General features: G+C 38.1%; 1 protein-coding gene across 50 annotated transcripts in view; it reads left to right on the forward strand.

Moving 5' to 3' along the window:
* Adgrl2 (adhesion G protein-coupled receptor L2) overlaps positions 1 to 23,590 on the forward strand; it is a 636,611-nt gene that overhangs the window by 604,975 nt on the left and 8,046 nt on the right. For 21 of the 50 annotated variants that reach the window (XM_060392547.1, XM_060392555.1, XM_060392556.1 and 18 more), the window contains 10 exons: positions 5,618 to 5,743; positions 6,033 to 6,238; positions 7,590 to 7,763; positions 9,027 to 9,236; positions 10,139 to 10,359; positions 11,595 to 11,661; positions 18,942 to 19,033; positions 19,849 to 19,893; positions 20,179 to 20,205; positions 20,883 to 21,051. In XM_060392547.1, coding sequence (XP_060248530.1) covers positions 5,618 to 5,743; positions 6,033 to 6,238; positions 7,590 to 7,763; positions 9,027 to 9,236; positions 10,139 to 10,359; positions 11,595 to 11,661; positions 18,942 to 19,033; positions 19,849 to 19,893; positions 20,179 to 20,205; positions 20,883 to 21,051 — 1,337 coding nt within the window. The remainder of the gene's footprint in view (positions 1 to 5,617; positions 5,744 to 6,032; positions 6,239 to 7,589; positions 7,764 to 9,026; positions 9,237 to 10,138; positions 10,360 to 11,594; positions 11,662 to 18,941; positions 19,034 to 19,848; positions 19,894 to 20,178; positions 20,206 to 20,882; positions 21,052 to 23,590) is intronic. The other 29 variants (XM_060392550.1, XM_060392558.1, XM_060392554.1 and 26 more) reach the window with 2 other exon arrangements.

Below are 23,590 nucleotides of genomic sequence, written 5' to 3' on the forward strand. Positions count from 1 at the left end.
ATAGTTATGTATTTTTTATTTCTAATTAATAATGAATTTTTTATTAAAAAATGGTGTTTTAAGCACAAAAAACATTCTGTTTTTCCTTGAACTTGTCTTTAAACATACTATGAAAATAGCCTACTATTTCCTTATTCTTTTGAAGCTGTTATATAAGCTTAGAGGATGACTATATCTTCAATTATTAAAACAATTTGGTTTTCTTAGCAATTAGTTTTAACTTCATGGTTTCATTTACTCAAACAGTGTATGAGCCCAAAAAGGGTTGCACAATCTGAGTGCAAGATCGGCAGTCAACTCTGGGGTCTAATTTGTATTCAGGGCTGCCTATTTTGAATGCACAGATCTCATGAAAAGTGAGCAAAGTTTCCCCAAGTAGTTGTCAGCACAGGCTACATTTTTATCTTCAAAAGGCAGTATCCTCCACCCTCCACCCTAAGAAATTCTGCTTCCTGTCGTTGTGGTTGGGCCCCTAGACTTCAGCTTGTACTCTTCTTACATCTTGCATCTTTTGTGTTGAGTTAATGTTGGGATTTCTGTATTCAGGCTGATTGTCTGTAGTTCCCCCTTGTTGCTCTGTGTTTTGCCATTTTTTAGACTATCCTCACAACTCCCGTGTACCCATCCATTCCCATTTCAGGTGTTTGAGTTGTTACCATGTGGTGGCTTTTTTCTTCCCATTTGGTCTCTTACACCGATGTGTGAGAGTTCCACCAGTTCTCCGTGCTTCCAGTACTCAAGCTTTTTAATTTTGGCCAACTCAGTGGTGTTCGTTGGCCTCCCAAGTGGGTTTGCTTTGCCTTTCTATGATTTCTAAGTAACATTGTTTACTTTTCCCATGACTGATGGAAACCTGCTCTCCTTGTGTAGCCTACGTGATCTAAACTCTGTCCTCCAGCTTCACCCTCCTCAATGCTGCTATTAAAGGTGTGGATGGCTGCCCACTAAGTGACATTTAATTGTTCATGCAATTTCTGCAAATGTTTATGGCCAGTTGGCCAGTTCACTCGTCTTTTTATAAAGTTCATCTATTTTGCTCTAGTTCAGTCATTTTTTTTTTTTTTTTATATCTTTGGGCAGAAATCTGCCCACTGAATGTTTTCTGCAATAAGAGACTTCTTCCTTCCTTCCTTCCTTCCTTCCTTCCTTCCTTCCTTCCTTCCTTCCTTCCTTCCTTCCTTCCTTTCTTTCTCTCTCTCTCTCTCTCTTTCTCTCTCTCTCTTTTGTTCGTTCCTTTTCTCAAAAAAATTTTAAATTTGTTATTTTATTTTTGTTATCTTGGGAGTAGCAGAACTTTCTAACTTTGATTTTGAAAGGTATCTAGTTTCAACTTCGCCTGTCTACCTTATCCTACCTTGCTTACACTTATCAGCATTGTATAATTTTACAGCAAGGCATAATGGCCTATCGTTATTGCTGTGAGACCCTTGGTGTACTTTTTAAAAGAAAGAAAAAAATCACACTTAAACATTAAGAAAATAGGCTCAGAAGATGAAACTCCTTGCAAATGTGTGAACAGTTTATCTGAGAGTGGGTATAAATGTTTGTCTATGAATCTATCCCACGTACTGATTTAATCTCCTTTCACTCAAAGAATGCATATTAAAAAGAAACTGTTTGGGTGGAGAAGTAAAGTGGGTGAATGGCCCTGTATAGATGCTTTCACACTTAGGTCTGGCTGATTTTGTCTCCAGTTTTTCAATCAACTGTGTATGATACATTAATTATCCAGAGGCTTGATCAGACCAAGCTCAGGAACTTGTTGCCTAACACTGTGGGATACTTGGTGTTTTTTGTCTTTCTTTGTGACATTAAGATTAATTGTATAGTTTAGTAAAAAGTCGGATACATCCATTATAAAATATCATTTCTTTTATTTTCAGAATATCCTTAGTCGCCAATATGACCCTCACCCCACCCTGACCCCTGTGGCTTTAGACATAGTTGTACTATCTGGAAAGAAAAAGTCAAAATACAGTAGTTTACAGCAGCAAAGTTATTCTTCCTTCCTGCTGCGCAGACAGAAGGCTGGGCTTGCATCTGTTAAACTCTGTTCTGTATTGTCTTTTCCCTGGAGCCTAGACTGATCTAGAACTTGGCTGCTCCCCTAACCCCCATCATCTTCCATAGAGGCTCTCCTGTACTGAGATTTTCCTTCATCTCACACAGCTGCTGCTCCTGGATGATGGGGCAAGCCGTGATGAGTGAGACTCTGCATGGCTCTCTAGGGAACCAAATGTATGTGCATTCAACTATGTTTTGACTAAGGCATGTGCCATAAGTGACCACTGTCCATGCACTGGCCCCTCAGCTGTGCCATGGGAGATTTCCCTATGTTCAGTTTAGTTCAAACACACAGGCAATACAGAATGTCTCTTGGAGGTAAAGTTAATGAGGGGCATTATCCATGGTAGACCAAGTCAGGTAGAAAATAATTATCACTGTCCATTTATTTTTAACTCTTCTATAAGTTTTTACTTTTATTCTGGGATCTTTTTGAGATGGGAGTTCCCAGCATGTTGTGCAAGCTGACTTCAAACTCTTTTAAATTATTTTACTTGGTAGGCTGCACACGGGTACAGAATTTCTATTTATGGAATTAATGATTTCATACTGCAAATGCCGTTAGATGATTTTTCCCTTAACAGAAGTTTCATGAGTAAATTTACTGACAGGTGTGTCTCTAGTTCATTCAGCTGGTCCAAGAATACACCATGGTTAAGTGTCCTAGAAGGCACTTGAATGGCTTCCCACTTTTGGGAAGGGAAAGTAGACCAGACATTTTTGTGGGTACTCTTTCTTGTTCAGCGTGTTTCTGGGCATGCATGTATCCTACCAGAAACATTTTAGGGGACACGCTGTGCTAATCCATTTTACAAACTTTTTTCCAGGTTTTTCTCTATCTCAAATTTTTTTCCAGTTTTGTTCTCATTGGTAAAAACATTACACTGTCACAGGCTAACACTTCATTTTGGCATAAATTTTGTTAATGAGTTTGGATTGATCCCATTAGTGTTTTAACTTCAGTTTTTCTTGATGTTTTGAAGTGTTCCTTTTGTATTGCTTCCATTTGCGTGTTTTCTTTTTCTTATCTGTGAATTTGTTGTTCTCAGCATGTCCCTATTTTTCTATTTCTTCCTAGTTTGTTTGCATTCTGGCCTCTAATGTGTTGAGGATTATATAGTTTAAAAATACTATGTTCTTTTACTTTTTAAACTATTTTAAAGGCATTATTTTTCATAGTAACAAAGTACAAGAAATTGATTAGTCTTTAATTTTAGGGTTGAAGTTTTAGATGTCAAGTAAATTTTACTCTTGGCTTCCTGCTTTAAAAAAACCTTCTCTACATTAACTTTATAAGGATCCCACACTTTATAACTTTGTAAATGTATAAGTTATGAAGCTTTATGGTTTTACATTTGGCTGTAGATTTTCTAAAGTTTGTTTCATTGTGCTTTTGGTAGAAATAACTAATCTGGCTCTTTCTGTGTGAATAAACCTGTTCTTTCTGTACTTTTACTTGCACGTGGTGTGTTCTCGTCCCTGTCGCTGTCATGCATCAAGGCCCTGCACATGTCAGCATCTTAGTAAGATCTCGTGTGCCCTGCTTTTGTTTGGTACTGTTTTGATTTCTGTGATACCAGTAGCTTTTGAGCCTTTCAACAGTTCTCCTTGTGGAATTTCCTTGGCTGCCTTTATGTATAGCTCATGCATATGAATTTTAAAATCAATTTTTCAAGTTGCATTCACTCATAAGGCCTTTTCGAATTTTTATTAGAATTAAACTTTACTCGTAGATTGATGTTGAAAGAAGTACCAGACTTCTTCAAATTAAAGAACATTATCTAATAGCTTATTTCTTAATCATGCTTACTGTGAATAATAAGTTGTTATTCCCTTGCAGTCTACATTTCTTTTGTTTTTTTTTTTAAAGTTATTATGAAGCATTCTAAGATGGTGATAAATAAACACTGTAAAGTGTCAATCTTTTTAAAGGGTGTTCTCGTCATCTTAGATGCTTGCGTAGATAGCACTCTGACAGGAACCCTCCAGCTCGCGGTCTTGTTTCTTTATTCCCGTTGTTTTGAAAAGTTTTATCATCATCAACAAGCAAGCTGAGATATACCATTTTTTTTTTTGCTAATAATGTTAAATTTTTAAATTTTGATTTATTTTATAATTTTCTAATATACTAATTACACTAGTTTTTTTTTCTTTAGGCTATTATATTTAAAGTGTGTGCATATTGCATATTTTACTAAGGATTGTTTTTACAAAACTTTAATCAGTGAGAAACTTATCAGTGGTCAACACACATTGATATCCTGTTTTCTGAAAGAGGAGATATAAAATTTATTTAAAATTAAGTGTACATTAAACTACGTATTAAAACATTGATGTTCAGAAACTATTGAGTTTTATAGTTTCTTTCAATCAGTTTTAATTCCCCAGAATGTTTCTATTCTGTTTCAGTGTTTACTGGATGATGCAAACTTTCTTTATAAAATTGATTATCCCATATAAATTGCTTCATTTTTTCCAAAATCAGTAGCTGTGTATAGTAACAATCCCATTACTCTAGAAACTTCAGATTTATTTTTCTTTTCTATGAAATTAATTCTTTCTTAAGCTAAAATGAAAATATATCTTAGATGAAAGTATCTCATTGTGTGTCTGGAACATTTGAATTTGCATGAAAACTAATTTTTTTGTTGTTGTTATATTTACTTTTTAAGAGGAATAATTAGAAATTATAGCCATATTCAGTGTAGGGAGAAGATAATTATGTATCAGAGAGGTGTGAGTGCCTGTGTTTGTGTGTGTGGTATTTTGCTTTATTTGTGTGATGTTTGCTTTGCAGGGTCTTATGTAGTCAGGCTGGCTTGGGTTGTTCTGTGTAGCTGAGCATGACCTTGAACTCACGACTCTTGTTTGACTGCCTCTAATTGTCACTCTGTGATACCACTCTTAGTTTTTTGGTGGGTGTTGTCTTCAGAGAAACACTTGCTAATCAGGCTTTCCAGCTAGCCCTTGCCCTCACACAAAGCATCTGATGTGAGTAGAGAGACCACCTGCCTTCCTTCCGGCTGCTTGATATTTTCCATGAGCCTGTGTCCACATGGGGAGGCCAAGAGTTGCATGAGCATCATTATAAACTTGCTTTTTAGTGGTTTGATTTGACACTGAATTACATCTAAGAATCTTTGAATGTCAGTGTTTTCATACTTAAAATAAAATAAAATTTAAAAATAATATATAAAAATTTTAATCAAAGAAGGGAGTGAAATCACATGCACCTACGGACAATTTTTCATGACTATACTTTATTGACCTCACTGCTTATAGAAATTAGGAAAATGTGTCACCACAAACTTGATATGCATAATGTTATTAAAATCTTTTCTACCCAGAGAAATACCTGTGTGGCAAAGGCATTCAGATTTGTACTTTAGATTCACTTTCCACTAAGAAATGGTCATTGAATAATTTCTTAATACAAAAACTCCAAATTAATAGAGTTTTGCAAATAGAAAGTATAATTCTTATGGGATTCTCTCGTGTACTTGTAGTTTAAACAATTCTCCCCCCCCCCCCCCGTTTTTCTTTGTTTTTTCAGTTCTAGAGGTTGCTGTACTCAGCACAGAAGGGCAGGTCCAAGACTTTAAATTCCCTCTAGGCTTCAAGGGGGCTGGCAGCTCCATCCAGCTTTCAGCGAACACTGTCAAGCAGAACAGCAGGAATGGTGAGATGGAGCAGCCTTGCTTCGCTTTGCCTTTTCTTCTCTTTCCTTCCCACCTTGTTTCCTCTGCCCCAACCTTTTTTAAACTATTAAGCTGGATCTGTTCTATTTTGATAATTTATCCTTAATAAAACAAAAATGCCTTAGCATCTAAAATAATAACTTACTCTTTCTCAATAAACTTGATTTAGAGAGTCCATCGGATTTTCTCGTTTTACTCTCGCTCTGCTGCATGCTCTTTCATCCTAAGCGATTTGTTGTGAGTCCTATGTGACGATGGCTTCCCTCCTAGGGCTGGCAAAGCTGGTGTTGATCATTTACCGGAGTCTGGGACAGTTCCTAAGTACAGAGAATGCGACCATGAAGCTGGGCGCAGACTTCATTGGTCGGAATAGCACCATTGCGGTGAACTCCCATGTCCTGTCCGTTTCCATCAATAAAGAGTCCAGCCGCGTGTACTTGACGGACCCAGTGCTCTTCACTCTGCCACACATTGATGTAAGCTAATATATGCTAATAAAGTCACAGAGGGTTTTAAACCCCAGAGAAAGGAAAGCCATGCTGAGGATGCAGGAAGGATCATGGGGCTGGGTGGGTGGGAGAAGACCTTTCCATTTGAAATTTAAATGTTGGACTAGGTCAGAAACACAAGCTTATTTAAGTCTGTGAACATAAAATTAAATGAGCCTGGTTCAGTGATTATTAGAACTTAAGTGTATTCTTAATGAAAGCTAATTCAGTAATCAACAGGAAAATGTAAATGACTCTAATTTGTTTTTGGATGAAAATTAACTCTTATGTTAACAGTGGGATAGCTGAATTAACTCTTAAGGCTTTGCTTTTTTAGTATGGCTAATTGTTATATTTTTTAATTAGTTATATTGGGCTTATTCAGTAGCGTTTGCCTTGCAGTCCAGGAGGACCACGTTTGACTCACTCAGACCCATGAAAGGAAGGAGGCAGGGTTAAACCTCCATGGAGTTCTTAGCCTACTTAGAAAGTTCAGGATGCTGAGAGCCTAATTCAGGAAACCAGAGGAACACCACTGGAGCTTGTCTTCTGACCTCCACATGGTCAGACACGCACGCACGCACGCACGCACGCGCACACTTACCTGCACATGCACATACATAAGTGCAAGTGTGTGTGCACAAAAATTAATCCTATTTGGCTCAATTTTTATCAAATATTGCATTTCAGATTTTCAGAATTGAGGAGGCATGACTTGTCTGAGGTGGCCTACAACACAGGTTGATACTTAAGTGACAGTGACGTTGGAGGACTGGATGTTATGAGTGGAGGAAATGAGTACCTGAGGATAACCAAGTGTCCAGGACAGGCAGGCACAGGTTGTGTGGTCAGGGACCATCTCATATCTGCTGTGTTTTATTTGCTCTTAAGAGCATTAGTGCCAACTACATGTGATAATGTCACTTTCAAGGAATCCAAAAACGGATGCAAAAACTGAAAATTGTTTGTTTTTTAAAGACACTTGGTCCTTACAGAGTTTTCTCAGAACAAATTCACAATCTTAATCTTTTATCAGGAAGGGGAGGGCGATTCTGATGTACCTATCAGTAGGTAAAATCATAAGATGGAAATTGTAATCATGTGAAATGGGTCTCTAGTAATTTAGAGTACACGTTAAGAGTGTTTCGGACTATAAAGCCCCTTTAAGCTCGATATGTGCCTTGTAACATAACATAGTCCACAATTTTGCTGATGAAAAACTTTATAGTCCGAAACATGCAAAGTTTAATCTAAATTACCTTTTACACATATTAAACAATTGCTATTGCCATCTTTGAGTGTAAAATCCTAATTTTATTCTTGTCGTTTTATTTCCCAGCCTGACAATTATTTCAATGCAAACTGCTCCTTCTGGAACTACTCAGAGCGAACCATGATGGGATACTGGTCTACCCAGGGCTGCAAGCTGGTTGACACTAATAAAACTCGCACAACGTGTGCGTGCAGCCACCTAACCAACTTTGCCATTCTCATGGCCCAAAGGGAAGTTGTAGTAAGTATTTGCTTCTAATTAGTCACAGGGAAAGACCTCAGAGATTCAAAACAGCTTGTGTAATAGTCCATCTTTGGGTGTTTATCGTAACTATAAAGCAAACAAAGCAATGCAGGGTTTTAATTGTTTTTACCCTGTCCGTATATGTTCAGAAGTCTTGGCACTTTTTCAGTTTACAAACTTGAACTAAGTTTCTGCCCCACCCTTATAGGCCAGTGTTTTTCAGAGGTCACTGAGGACTTTAAAAGTGAATTTGGCCTGCTCTTTGATCACCTCCCCCTGAGGGGGTAGCAGCCTTACCAGGCCACAGAAGATGACAATGCAGCCACTCCTGATGAGATCTGATAGACTAAGATCAGAAGGAAGGAGAGGAGGACCTCCCCTATCAGTAGACTTGGGGAGGGGCATGCATGAAGAAGGGGGAGGGAGGGTGGGATTGGGAGGGGAGGAGGGAGAGGCTTATGGGGGATACAAAGTGAATAAAGTGTAATTAATAAAAAAAAGAATGTAGACTTTTTAAAAAGTGAATATCAGTCAGGACAGAGTAGAGGCTCAAGTGCAGGATGCCTTTTCTTTCTTGAACAGTGGAATCTCATTTCACATGCTTTAGTAATTTGCACATTATAGAGCTTTTTTGTCAGAAAAGCTTTCGGAATATTCCCACATAGTTCTTCCTCTTGCTAAACAGAATGATAGTAAACAATAAAAAGTACTCAGTACAAGTAGTACGGGACCAGGGCTGTAGCTCACTGGTTGGGTGTTCACCTAGTATGAGAAGGACTCTGGTTTTCATCCCTAGACACTGCTCACTCCAACAAAAGTCCAACGCAAAACTCTCAGGTGCACGGGGCTTGTCTGTGTTGTTTATTTTTTGCTCACTGTGCAAGTATGTAGAAACCCAAAGAGTAAAGGAAACTTGAAAGTTGAATTATGTGTTAGCTGCAAAATCATTAAAAATGCCAATTATTTTCATCATCATTAGTCGTTATTTCATGTAAATATTCTGTATGCGTCTTTGAAGGTAATTGTTTCGATAGTCATTTGGCCTCTTGCATCATTCTCTAAATAAAGTCTTCCCCCTCATTAGATTGTTTTAAAGTAGTGAATCCAGTGAGACAGCCTTTAACTGTGTTACACAGTCAGCATCTTTATCTGTGAGGCCTCGTCTGAACACATGAACATTCTTCATCGCAGACATGGTGGATGCTGCTTTCTTTTTGTTTACACGGCATGCTGATGTTCTTCACACATTCTGTCTTCCAGTATAAAGACAAAGTTCACGAGCTGCTGCTGACTGTCATCACCTGGGTGGGCATCGTCGTCTCCCTTGTCTGCCTGGCTATCTGCATCTTCACCTTCTGCTTCTTCCGAGGTCTGCAAAGTGACCGCATCACTATCCACAAGAACCTTTGCATCAACCTTTTCATCGCTGAATTTATCTTTCTAATAGGCATTAAAAAGACAGAGTACACGGTAAGCACTGTGGAGGTGGCTGACCTTGGGTCTTGGGTGATTATGTCTGTTAGCTGAGAGTGCACGTGTGACGCTGACATTAGTGTCTGACCTTGCTGTTTGATGCAATCGATGGTCACAGCGAAGGATACATTGTAATAAATTATGAGACAACTCCGTGGGTGACGTTATTATGAATGTATTCGATCCATGCATTAAACAACAAGTGCAATTTTCCTGGCTCGTTATGTAACAGAAGACCACAAGGGACCCTGAAATAAAAAGGTGGCACTTTCCAAATGCCTGCCTTGCTTATATAGGCATTCTGACCAACAGTCTTCTCTTCGTCGTCACAAGGGCTCGGTGTCCAACGTAGAACAATTCATTACCGCATCACCCTGCCTGCATCTGGGGTGAATTTAAGAACGCTTCAGAAACATAAAGGAAGTAACTATGGAATTAGAGTGAGGGTATTTGTCATTAAAGCAACGTTTTTAAATTCTGTGGTAGACATTAGAAATACTGTGTTTGTGTGGAACTCTTCTACAGACGTGTGAAGCAAACACCCATGGGTAGAGATTAGAGTGGGGGGGGGTTGAGAAGGGAATTTAACGGTCTGTCGTCCTACTTGACAGTCAATTTCACTAAACTAGTAAGGGTTTAGAGTGAGGGTGGCTAGCACACTTGGTGTTAGGTTCTTCAAGCACTGAGCTCTTGATGTTTTACCAGGCCTTTAACTTGTGTCCACTTATAGGAAGAATTGTGTGTGTGTGTGTGTGTGTGTGTGTGTGTGTGTGTGTTTAGCATTGATGATGAGCTATGTAAGCAACACCAGTGATCTCTGCCACTGACTGTTGGATGGGTGAGGGCAGGGTGTTTTGTACTCACCTGTAATGGTTGTGTGCTCCTTCTTCCCTTCACAGGTTGCATGCCCTGTGTTTGCAGGGCTTCTGCACTTTTTCTTCCTGGCAGCTTTTTCGTGGATGTGCCTGGAAGGTGTCCAGCTCTACTTGATGCTAGTGGAAGTGTTCGAGAGCGAGTATTCCAGGAAGAAATACTACTATGTCGCTGGGTACTTGTTCCCTGCTGCAGTGGTTGGCATTTCAGCTGCAATCGACTATAAGAGCTACGGGACAAAAAAGGCGTAAGTAATTGCAAGTGACCCGAATGTTTTTCAAGTGAATAATTTTTTAAAGCCTGTTAGCTGTCACTGAGGGTCCCTGACAGACTAAAACGGCATCTGAAAGCTTTATTGGGGACAGAATGGACATGCCGTGCACAAATTACAATCAAGCCTTCTGTAATTTTCTGGGTTCAAAGGATTTGTTCTCTGGTGAGACAGATTCTAAATTACGAACTTTCTTTTTTAACACAAAAGATTGACCTGAAACAAATTGAAAAAGTAAATAACTTTTTAGCCTCAAAAAAAAAAAATTAAGTAAAAATTCTCCTGAACTTAACACATCTGACTTAAGCTAATGCTCCGTTAACTCACTCTGTACAGCTGACTGTCCTGCATTGTGACATGAGCACATTCCAGCCCATATGTTTTACTTTGATAATGTTTTACCAGGGACGTTGAGGATTAAAATAAGTCACTCTCTCTTGTTCCTAAAAAGTACAGATATTTACAGAGTGGCAAAAGGAAGATATAGCCACATTTCCATTGATTTCATTTACTAAAGGCATAAATTTGACTTCAAACTCTGGTCATATTTTTCTCTGATAAAATTCATTGAGAAGATTTATTTGCAGTCAAGGAACCCATGACTGCATAGATGATGAAAGAGAAATAAGAGATATTCAATGAGGATTCAGTATTGTATGAAGTATGAGCCACTAACTAAAGTGTGTCTTAACAAGTTTACAGATCATGTATTTTAAAACTATGGAAGTTGTGTGCTTTTATCTCCCCCTAGTATTTGTCTGTTCCTAATGGAGATATTTATGCTATACTATTTTTCCACCAACAGCATCTGAATGCTTTCTTTTAATTCTGATCAACCTGAAAGACTAATTTTGAAGACTGTGTGTAGAATTTTAGAGGGACGATACAGTGATGAGTACTGTTTGGGATCATTTCTAAAGAAGTTGAAGGTCCCAGGGCTTCCATTTTCCCTATGAACACCTCTCTCCGATATCATGCCTAAACTGAGACTTGTAGGTTTACTTCAACTGTAGGTTGAAATAAATGAATTATGAAACTTGGTTGGCCCAAAGCCAACTCAGAATTATGGAAATTCTTCTTGCCAGTGATTAATGAATTTTTAAAGGCAAATGAAGGGGTGGTTTCTTGGCTGAATTTTTGTGGTTCTGTTTTTCTGCTTAAAGTAAGAATTCAGGAAAGCGACTTAATTCATTCTCTCTCTTTTCCAATAGTTGCTGGCTTCACGTTGATAACTATTTCATATGGAGTTTCATTGGGCCTGTTACCTTCATTATTCTGGTAAGCAGACTCTACGTTCACAGTCTTTCCAGCTGCTACTGCAACAGTGGTTCTCAAATTAAGACATGGCCTTCCACTACTGATTATTTATGCAGTCGAAGATGTGTAAACATGCCTAGGAACAGGACAGTGTTGTGTGGCATATTTAGACTGTTATCATTATTGAAGGCTGTCCACTGGCCGGTTAACCATGCCTGAAAAGCCCCTCTCCAGAGAAGGAAACGGTGCCACTTTAATGCAGTTTGCTAAGACAGCAGAGTAGTACCAAAACGAAAAACCACTCATCAGCCCTGTCAAGTATTGTTTGACTGTTTTAAAAAGGTGCATGACCACACTTTATTTTTTTAGTCTAATTGTAACTTAGTGATTTTAAGTAAATGTTCATACCTTAATTTTTTTAGCTCATAATTTGTAATAAAGATGAGATTAATAAAACGATTGTAAATAAATTTTAAGTTCACTAGAAATAAGGATTCCTTTTGAAGACATACTTTTGAAAATCAGTGATAATTTATTTTAGATGAATGTCATATAAGCCAACAGTAGCAACATAAAGGTGTTTTTAAAGCCTCTTAATAACTATAGTCATATTTGAAATGTCGTATCAAGATTTTTATCATTTAAAAATTTGGCCTAGTTATAGGACAATGTAGATAGAAAGGGGTGTCACTAGCTTTAGAAGCTTGAAAAAATAACATAAACAAGTATAAGTATCATTTATGTACAATTAATGTTCTTAAAGACATTGTGTGTTGCTGTTTTAAATATTTTATCGCTGTTTACATCTTGTCTTTTTTTTCCGGAAGGAGTCTTATAAACTTTTCAGGTTATTTCAGTATTTCTGAAAGAAAAGTTCATACCTCAGTTAATAAAGCCCTGGCCATGCAAGCAGGCAGACCTGAGTTTCATCCCAGGAGCCATGTAAAAAGAAATCCAAGTAACAGAGAAACCTTTATCCCTACAGTTGGGGAGGCAGAGACAGTAAGATCCCAGGTACCAATGGCAAAGCAGACCCATCTCATTGGTGTCCTTCAGCTTCAGTGTGCAGCTCTTTCTCGGAACATGAGGGAGGGTAATTGAAAAGGACACATGACATCAAACTCACGCAGATAATTAATTAATAGTATTTGTTGTTGAGCTAAACTTAAAATATGGAAAAGTACTGCATGCATTTTAATTCTTATTGCAATTATTTCACATAGGAACCTTAACAAAGCAAAATGAAAATTTGAGATAAATGCCCGTATGAACCACTGAAATATTGTCAGTGTTCTTGAAATGGCAATTTCTTATCGGCTTATTCTGTCCAGGTAATGGCCCCAGTTCTGGCTCTTACTTTATGTGAGCACACACGTTCTAGAATGTACAGTTAAGTGTCCTTAAAGACATAGGCTTCTCTGGAAGCTCCTAAAACAAACACATTGGTACTTTGAAATTAAATACAAAGGCTGCTTTAGGGATGTTTGGGACATAAAAATGTCACATGTTTACTTCTGGTGACTGAGATTTATATCTCTAAATGATAGTACTAACTAATACATTTAACAAAACCAACATTTCATTTGGAAAACAAGTTAATGTTTACTCAGTAAAGAAGGTTAAGATATTTTAGTACATTGCCCATTTATAATGAGAGCACACTATTTATTAGTCTCTGATCATTATTTATACTCTACCTTCAGACAGAACTGTGAAAGGATTTGCATAACATTGTTTCCAACCTAACAACAAACAAACAAACAACAACAAGAACAAAAACCTAGCAGGTAACAATTGCAGACAGCTCTGGGGATTCTGAGATCTCTTTGCCCTCTAATCATCTCAGCACAGAGAGAACGCAAAACAGTATCTTGAAATACAATGTTTGACCTAAATTGAGAAATAAAATTGTACAGCATATGTATGCTGAAAACACATTTACATAAGTAGATACTATGGTGACACAAGACATTTAAAATCTAATTCCAACATGAATCTTAATAACATAAACTATATTATATACTACCCCTGTAAGGAATATTTTTATAACAAACATTTCTTGCCATTTCAGGAAAATACATTTTGAATTCTGACTTTTCTGAGTTGAAAACATTTTAACTTGATAGTATTAAATAGGTATACCTTTGTAATATTCTATGAAGAAAAAGGAAAGGCTGTGGGAGATAAAACTTCCTACTTAGCTCCTTTCTATAGAATGTCTTGCCTACAGGCTCTGGACTTATTATATCTATGAGAAAAGTCCCCGTTAGTAATGAGCAGAGGGAAGCCATTAGTATGCCTGAAATGGTTTAATGAAGGCTTGGATCATGACACGTCAGGAGCTGTTCTTATCATTTGGACAGCTCCATCTGCATCATTAATAATTAATTCAGTTCAGTAAGAGTTCAGCTCACATACTCACTTAGAAGTCTTCTTCAGAGATCACCTCTCTGGCTGCTTGTCCAGGGGAAATCGGTTTCTGCTTGGCAAACAGCAAAGATCTAGAGACACGAGTGCGGTTTTAGACTTGCATTTGCCAGGTAGCAAAAGCTCTGGGGAGGACAAAAAGGGTCGGAACATGTGCAGTTCAGCCAGGTTATTTCAGAGCGCTGTTTCTGTCCTCTGTCTTATCATATCCATGTCAGCCCTGCATGCTATGGGATGAATGCTAAGCTGCTAAGCCCAGGCAGATGTGATTCAATGGAGCAAGTTGATGACCATGAAAGAAACTATGCTTTCCTCTAATCCCTGGGAACCTTTCCTTAAAAAAAAAAAAAAAAAAAAAAAAAAAAAAAAAAAAAAAAAAACTCTTGTATGGTCATACGTAGCAGTATAGACAATACTTAACTCTTTAGTGCTACTAAATTAACAAAGTATTATTTGAATAATATCCTTGCAATTACACTGTGGGCATTATTAGCCATTGGAAAAATGTTCCAGTTTGTTTGGTTATTTATTTACTTATTTACTTGCTGATTGAGTAGGATTTTCCCCTTCTGGTTCTACGCCCAGCCTCTTACATGACGTTCAGTTAAGAGCTGACTTAGCACCTGTATGCTATGCTTGCACACACCCACATGCACACATAAGCCCGTAGCGTAGACTTAATACAAGATTAGTTCCTATTCATGCCTCAGTGAACTGCTTCCCCCTACCCAAATAAGTGCTTGTAAGATTCTCGGCTGGCACAACATTCCTAACACAGTTCTAATACTGTAAAGTTACTGATTTACGTGAGTAATTGGGTTTAGACAAAACCTTGCATGTAGATTTAGCCTAGTGCTTTTCCTTACCCACTGATATGTAATCTTTTATGATCTCCCCAAAGACTATGTTTAAACTCATTAGTATTTAGTAATATTTTTGTTGCAGGGGGACAAAAAACAAAAGGGGGTCAGAGAATGTCCTAATGAGACAGGACGGGTGGCAGGAGCAGGGACTCGCTCGGTGGTGGTGTTATGACACCTTCCTGTCTCTGTCACTCTTCTGGTAACAAACAGGGAAACGTCTGGTTATTGTCATTTCTTTGGTTTTTCAAAGCTTATGGAAGATAGTAATTTTAAATAAAATAGAGAAAAAAATGTAAATTTCATTTACTTACGTTTCATTTAACTTATTTTGTTATTTTAAAAAGACAAAGCATAATTATACTATTATGAACTAGAAAATCATTTATGATTTGAGTAAAGTGCACAGAAAGAAACTGTAGATTGTAGACAATAGTCTATTTGAACGCAGCCTGTTTTGTCTTGAAGTGACTTTTCTGGGCCATAGATTTTATGAAAGCTGCTTTTCCCTGCCTTTCTGTGTCGGGATTTGAGCCGCATGATTCCATTTTAAGAGCATAAGGAAGAAAGGAGATAGCAACAGAAGTATATTAAAATATTCTAACCTACAAAAACTCGTAATTTTTGGTGGAGTGTACTGCCTCCTGTAGAAGATCATAGCAACATTTATTGTATGAAGCTGAAATGGAGCATTGCAATATTTGAATGTTAACTGAGCGAGAAGTGTAGAACCTCCTTTGAGCTTCAGTCAGCATTCTATCCCACCCCAGGAGTGTGTGTGCTGATGGTGGGGTCTCTAGTTGCTCAATATTTATGTCATAAACACTTCCTCCATTTCTCTGCTATGCTACCAACAATATATATCCATGAAATTTCAATATTTAATAAGCATGGAGAAAAGTCTTAGATTGACATTATTTGTCACAAGAGTATACCTTGTGAGCCTCCTTTTATAATTACTTTGTTTAGAAATGATGGCATTTTGTCCCTTTAAATATACCCTTGCTCCATTATTTTTTTGTTTGTTTGCAAGTCATTTTTCTTCAGAGGCCTTTTCCATTTCTTTAAACTGGAAATTTTGTAGACACTTGTAAAACAATTTTAATGAAAAACCCACTGAGCTTTTTATTATTTTCCATATTTTTTTCCATCATAATTTCTGCATCATATTTTTACATCATAATTTTTGCTGGAGTTTGTTTTATATTTATTTTTAAAGTGTATTCTTAAAACACTCTAAGTCGGGGAACAAGGACTATTTCTAACAGGAACTCAATGACTGGCTCTTTGGTCTCCCCACCCCTGAAGGGAGGAGCAGTCCTGTTAGGCCACAGAGGAGGGCTTTGCAGCCAGTCCTGAAGATACCTGATAAAACAGGATCAGATGATTGGGGAGGAGGTCCCCCCATCAGTGGACTTGGAAAGGGGCACGGTGGAGATGAGGGAGGGAGGGAGGGACTGGGAGGGAATGAGGGATTGGGACACGGCTGGGATACAGAGTTAATAAAATGTAACTGATAAAAAAATAATAATAATAAAAAAAACACTCTAAGTTAACTGTGGTTTATGCATCTTTAATCCAAGCACTTGGAAGGCAGAGACAAGAAGATCTCTGGAGTTCAAGGCCAACCCTCTCTATATATTTTACATAGCTAGTTCTAGGTTAGCCAGAGCTACATAGTAAGACCCTGTATCAGGAAACAATTAATTAATTAATCCTCTACATTCAGGGCATTTAAAAATAATAGAGGGTTGAAGATTACATCTGCTTCTGTAGAAAAGGTCATCTCATTCAAGAGTTGGAGTCCATTTGTTTGTTTACCTTGATTTTGGATTTGTATTTAGTGTATTTACATATAGAGTGTCTTTCGGTGGCTACTACCTAACAAATACACAGGCTTCCAGGGTGACAATCCTAGTAGAGCATGGGCTTGCTAAGGTCTTCTGCCTTTGCACCATTCTGGGGTTTGTTTGTTTGTTTGTTTTTGTTTTTATTTATTTATTTTTTGTTTTTTGAAACAGGGTTTCTCTGTGTAGCCTTGACTGTCCTAGACTCACTTTGTAGACCAGGCTGGCCTTGAACTCACACAGATCCGCCTGCCTCTGCCTCTCTAAGTGCTAGAATTCCAGGCGTGCACCACTGCACCCAGCTCTTTTCACCATTTTTTACTGTTAAGGCTACTGCTGCATAAAGTAGAAAATTGATGATATTGTTGATTGTTTTTTTCCTTCTGAAAAATGTTAGAATCGCTTTTTATCATCATCCTTTAAAAAGTCATCAGTGTTTACTCCATTACCACCACAGAGCGTTTCCACTTCTTAGAGGCGGGGTCTGTGTCCTTGGTGTCCACAGCGTGATAGACACATCCTTGTGTAGCACTGGCCAGTCAATAAAATAAAATATGGGTTGGGTGAAAAGTAAGACGTGGTCCATCTCTGAGAACAAAAGCATATCTATAAGCCAGCTGGATTAATCCTGTAAAAATAAAGCAAGAAATGTTCCTGTGGTTTTATCTTCTGTCTGATAGTTGTTTTAAGAAGTTAAATTAAACAAATATGTTTTGCCCTTAAGTAACCAGCATGCAAAGGTAGAGCATGTACCAGCATGTAGGTTATGCCGTTAACCTCATTTTATTCCTTAAAGGAGGAAATGCTACATCTAAGAGAAGCAGTAAAGTGCCTCTGACAAACACACACACACACACACACAAACACACACACACACACACAGCTTTAATTGTTTGCCTTGTTCCCCAAATCATTAGCCCGATAGCTGGAAACCTTTAATGTACTGAGCTGTATAATGCTTCCAGGTTATAAAGTCAGAAGTTGTAATGAATGAGTGTGAGGTTGTTTGCTTGTGTGGGGTTGTGACTGGGTGAAACAGACCATGATGATAATACAGTTAAGTTGACCATCTCTCAGCCAGAAGCAGAGTCCATGTCCTGATACAGTGTGAGCTTCCTGAGTCTTCCTCGGGTCCAGAAGACCCCAGGTCTTGTTGAGTCCTCAAAAAACCATGAACGAATGGATTTGTGAATGAAGGAATGAAATGTCTCGAGAAGAGTACAGGTGACTTAGTAATGAAGGAATGAAATATCACAAGCATGGCACAGGGTTAGTCAAGCTTAGCTACTTTCAGGGCAGAAGCATGAGTGTGCTTTCCTGCAACTCTCAGCCGGGGGCTGGGAGCGGCCACATTTACCAGCTGGTTCCCTCTCATCAGTCAAAATAATGTCCCTCCCCTCCCCCAATATCCTACTGAGTCTACCCATCTGATCTCTGGGGAATCCAGGCCTTCTGTACCAAATTCCATCTCCTCTGGTTTGCTTGCGATTGTCCCTAAAGCCTTCACACAGCTGAACACTTAGTAGGACTCATTCTGTTGGAAATGACAACTTTCATTCAGTGTAAGCATGGGAAGAAAGGATGAATGGCTCTTTACGCTAGGTGGGAAGTATGCACACAATAAAAACATTACCTTCTTATTAATATGAACTGTTCGGTGTGTTTTACTTAATCTGTTCCTCTCAGTTACCTCAGACAAGTCATGCAAACTTTCCTTTTGCCTCGTTGGTCTACATCAAGTTGACCAAGCTCTTAGCCAGATCTCCTAGAACTCAACAATTCATACACCGCAGGTTTTTTGATGAAAATGCACTTGTCAGAGTTCTCTTCAGGTCTCTATGAGGTGGCTTTTAGGCCTTGGACTACTTTTAGCTAAGGGAACTAATTTAGGTTTTTTTTTTCTAATTAATTTAATCATTACCACATGATACTGGCTTAATGAGCTTGCAATTCCATGTCAAATGATCTGTTAGATCGGTCATAATAGCCAGGGTGTTTTCCTCACAGGCCGCATCCATCACTGTATGCATAAATGAAAACTGACTCCCTGTGTACGGTGCCCATATGCTGTGGGGACTCAACTGGGTGAACTCATTAGCTAAATTTGCGAAAGGTATTCTATTCATTGTTCCTAGTGATCTAACCCTTGCTTTATTCATTAAAACAGCTAAATATTATTTTCCTGGTGATCACGCTGTGCAAAATGGTGAAGCATTCAAACACTTTGAAACCAGATTCTAGCAGGTTGGAAAACATTAAGTAAGTATTTTGTATTTGAACTCTTACACTTAACGAGCTCAGTAAAAGATGCTCTCCGCAGGGAGCAGGGCGTTTCTGCCTTCTGGAAACTGTAGACAGGGTTCTGAATGAAATTTTACTGGTTGAGGTTGAATTTCCCGGTTACCGTCTTATGGGCATTGGTCAAGAAGTAGATGATTGTTGGCTTGATATAGAGTGGAAAAACTGTTTCTGTGGCTTCATGGATATTTCATGTCGCTGTAGTGATTTCATCTGAATTTAAAATGCGGTTCCAAATGATGGTCCTGTTTGCATGGCTGATATGATTATGTTAAGTTTGTTTTGTTAAATGACTTTTTGATTTAAGGATTCTGAGCATTTTCCCCTCCTAATCCTGTTTTCCTAAGAGAATTTACTCTATTACTACTGTTATCTTGTAGATTATCTGTTGTTTTCATGCTAATTAAACAAGTGTTTACTTTATCTCAATGTTGAATAAAATCCGCAATATTCTATTAGTGAAAATGCTATCTAATTAACCCAAAATTGATAGCTGTTGATTCATTAAATCAGCTATGGAAGCATTTTCAGACTTATTTTTAAAATGTAGAATTCAAGGGGGTATTAAAGTTGGATATGCCAGGATTGCGAAAATACTATTTTTACTGTTTAAAAAAAATGGCAGATCTATAGTAAGGGTAATATTCTTTTTAATTAGATGTTTTAAATAGGTTAGTGCCAGCTTCATTGCATGTTGCATGGTAAGAGAGAGAGCTAGTCGCTAGCGTCTCTCTCTTTTCTTCCCTTTCCTCTTTCTGTCTTCTCACCTACACCAGTAATTACCGTGTTTGTGATGGCTACTATAATACGGACTTACCTGGGTAAGGTAGAACCCTGCATTAACAAACTTATGGCATGATTTATATTTTTTGCAAATCTCTCAGTATCATGAATTGCTCTTGATTTTTATAGTTATTTTGGAGTATCTAATTTGCTGTAGTATCCTTAAACTATAATATGCCTTTATTTTTTTAATTGCTTGCCTCTGCATTTTGACTTTCTTAATTTTGACTAATTTATAAAATATATAAGTGATTTCTTATTACTTTCTATTTTAATTCTGTCTAATAATTTTGTTTCTCTTTTCTGCTTATAATGCTTTCTAGCTATGAAGATAATAAGCCATTTATCAAGTAAGATCATTAGTTAGACATGGAATGCAATGACTTTAAACCCTTCTCATTCCGCCCCGTTTTCTGCAGTTCTTTTCTCCTTAAGCTATTCATGATGAAATCTCTGCCAGAATATTTTATTTTGAAGTTGTTCTCGTGTTTTGTTTTGTTTTGTTTTTTTTAAAATCTCATTTCAGCTAGGCCTTTTCATACTTTCATTGTAATTTCGTAGGCTCACCTCAGACTAGTATATTAGATCTCAGGTTCAGGCTCTCTGTGATTATCTGCCATTTAACCTTTGCTTGTGTGTCACATTATCTAGTATCATATGCCTACACCACAGGAATAAAAATATAGGAGTAAACTAATTAAGGACTCCTTAATTTCTTCCACTAAAATTCACATGAAAGACAATAAAGCCACAGGGGATATTTTACATCTTGCATTTTAATATAGTTTTGCTACCTGTTCATTCTGGAGCGAGAAAAGGCCATACCTGCTGTTGCTGTACTCACAGGAGGCTGCAGTACTAAAACTGTTCTTTCTTAATCGATAGAAGGTTGAAGGCAAAAAGCTGTTGAATTTGAGTGAACATAGAGCAAGTCAGCCTTCTACTACTGAGTCGTTACTAAATGAGAGATAAGTTTTTTCCCCTCATTGAACCTGTTTAAAAAAAAAAATCCACTTTATTTTCCCAGGTCTTGGGTGCTTGGCGCGTTTGCCCTGCTGTGTCTCCTGGGCCTAACCTGGTCCTTTGGGTTGCTTTTTCTTAATGAGGAGACTGTTGTCATGGCGTATCTCTTCACCACCTTTAATGCTTTCCAGGGACTGTTCATTTTCATCTTCCACTGTGCTCTTCAAAAGAAAGTAAGTGAACGGGGACCTCTGGGAAAGGGCTCAGCTCGCTTGGCCTTTGATTTGGACATGGGTCTAGAGACGATTTCTCCTGAAGCTGGCTTGTTCATAAACAGCATCAGGTTTCAGCTGTCTATGATGCCTGTCTGGAAACCTGCAGGTCCGTGCAGAGCTGCATAACAACAGTCCTCTTTTGAATTTGGTTTTCGAACTTAAGCCAGGACCCCTTCTTTGGTGGAAGGTTTTGTAAGGTGTCTGTGCGTAGTTACAAGTTTTGGTGCTTAAAAAAAGAACAGGCTTAAATACAGTCTTATCTTCCTGACAGGAGTGCAGTGGTCCAAAAGGAAAGTGAATCCAGGGACAAATAGCATTAATTTTTAAAGATCCAGACATGTAAAAGATTAATATTAATGCTACCTTTTGAGAGATTTTGAAAGATCTAAAACAACTATCATTTAGTGCTTCACCTCTGATTATTTGTCCTGATTTCATTTATGTGGATTCAAGTCAGCAAAAATAATCTTGAAAATAAAAGTTGAGGATGAAAACCTTGAATGTGTATAGCTAGAACCAAGGAAACCACTTAGCTGCCATTTAAGTTTAGAATTTCTGTGCCTTTCACACAGAATCGCCCTTCCCTGCCTGCATGTCTAATGTAGTCTTTTGATTCTGTTATTACTAGTTGGTCACTAAATTGAACAGAGAGAGAGAATTGTGAAAGTGAAAACTATTAAGTTTTCAGACCTGACAAGATGATAGTGTTGTTACTTCCATCGGTTCTGAATAAGCTGTAATTTTGAGATAATGACGGTGGAACGTGAAATACTGACAGATAATGTACAGTCATAGCAATATAGGCATTAGGCAAAACCAACACCGGAGGGTGTTATTTGGATAAAATTCCATTTTGATTGCCATTGTCTTGGTTATCCAGCCTTTCAGAGCTACTAATAGCTGTTACATGTACAGAAATTTTTCCTAAGGTATCTTGTGTTTTAATAACAGCACACTTCAACATTTTAAACATTGTACGGGAATATTTTTGGTAACCACTGCCATTTGTTTCTCTGTGTGTCTTATGTAAATGAGCATCCTGCATAAAACATACAGTCACAGATTGATCATTTCTCAAAGGTCATGTCCACCAGCTTTGACATAAAGCTTAGCCTTTGCTGCAGAAGCCTGAGGAAATTGCTTCTTCATATAGCTGTGTGTGCTCCTTGAACACGGAGCTTTCACTGGCTTTTTATGTTAGCAACTACATTTTAAAAGCATCCCGTATCCTGCCCTTCTGCACATGTTCTACGCAGTCTTACATGTCTCTTAGTGGGTGTTGTCATGATTGGTTGTTAAGAATATAACATAAAATGGTTTAGTTGAAAAAATAAAGTAAAATGAAAGCTTGATTTTTTTTTTAATTTTATTTTAATGCTTGAATGAACACAGCTGGCCCCAGGAAATGCGCTGGAAGCTCAGTACTGTTCATGCTTTTTCTAATATGTATCATTTAATGAAACTGGGAGGATAGCAGTGCAATTGTGCTTGACATAGAAAGTCTTCTTGTAGTGTTCTTTTTCTAACTTTGTGAGGAGAGTCAGTCGGGGCCTTTTCAGGGAGATGACAGAAATAGGAGATGGGGATGGCCTCAAGAGTTGGATAGTCTACCAGAAAGGGGTTTTGTTGTTTTGTTTGAATTTTTCCTTGTCTATTTTAATTTCAAAATGTCTTGCTTTAATGTATGAAAACCATATTTGTCCACTAGCATAGTTGTACACCACCAAGCAGCCCCTTCCCACGCCTCCCCACTCTTCCCACGTTTGTAACACTCACTGTCCGTGAGGGGCCTCTATCAGTTGCGTGGATTTCACATTTCACAGGTTAAGCTGAATTTTCTTCTAGGCTGGTCAATGTTTGTGTCTCCTCATGGACCCCAGCTTCGGGGGATGAGGGTAACACGTTAATGTGGGTGGGAGCTGCATAAATCATGCTGCTGTGTGCTGGCGGAATGCAGGGGTACTTTAGACTGCACAGATGCCAAAGGCAGATACAGCAGAAATCCAGGGACACACCCCCTCCCAAGTATTGCAAATGAATGGCAGTGCTTTTTATTGTTCTCAAGCCAAAGGTGTCTTGTCTGTGAAATCCAGGCATTTATATATTGACTGCCGAGGTAGGCTAAGCTTATAAAATGGCTGTGATGAACTTCAAAATTGCTATATACAGCCAGGCATTGAAGACGCTAGATGTTTTTTTTTTTGTATCATTATTTTTCCAAGAAATGGTTACTTAGTATTTAGACAGAACAAACCTTACCCAGGCTTACAAACATTACCTTTTGTATTAATAGCCAGAATTTGCATAATAGTAGCAAAATCCAAAGCATGTCCAGATGAAATCTTCAAGCTCCCCTCACCCAGTCTGGATGACAGCCAGAGGTTCCTTTAGTGACCAATACTTCAGGAACTTGCATTGAACTTGTGCAGAGTTCAACCTGTCTCCTCTGTGGAAGTTTAATTTTTATCTCAGTTGTCCTCACTGTTCGTTTAATTAG

The sequence above is a fragment of the Meriones unguiculatus genome, chromosome 10, assembly GCF_030254825.1.
Source record: "Meriones unguiculatus strain TT.TT164.6M chromosome 10, Bangor_MerUng_6.1, whole genome shotgun sequence".
Lineage (NCBI taxonomy): Eukaryota > Metazoa > Chordata > Mammalia > Rodentia > Muridae > Meriones > Meriones unguiculatus.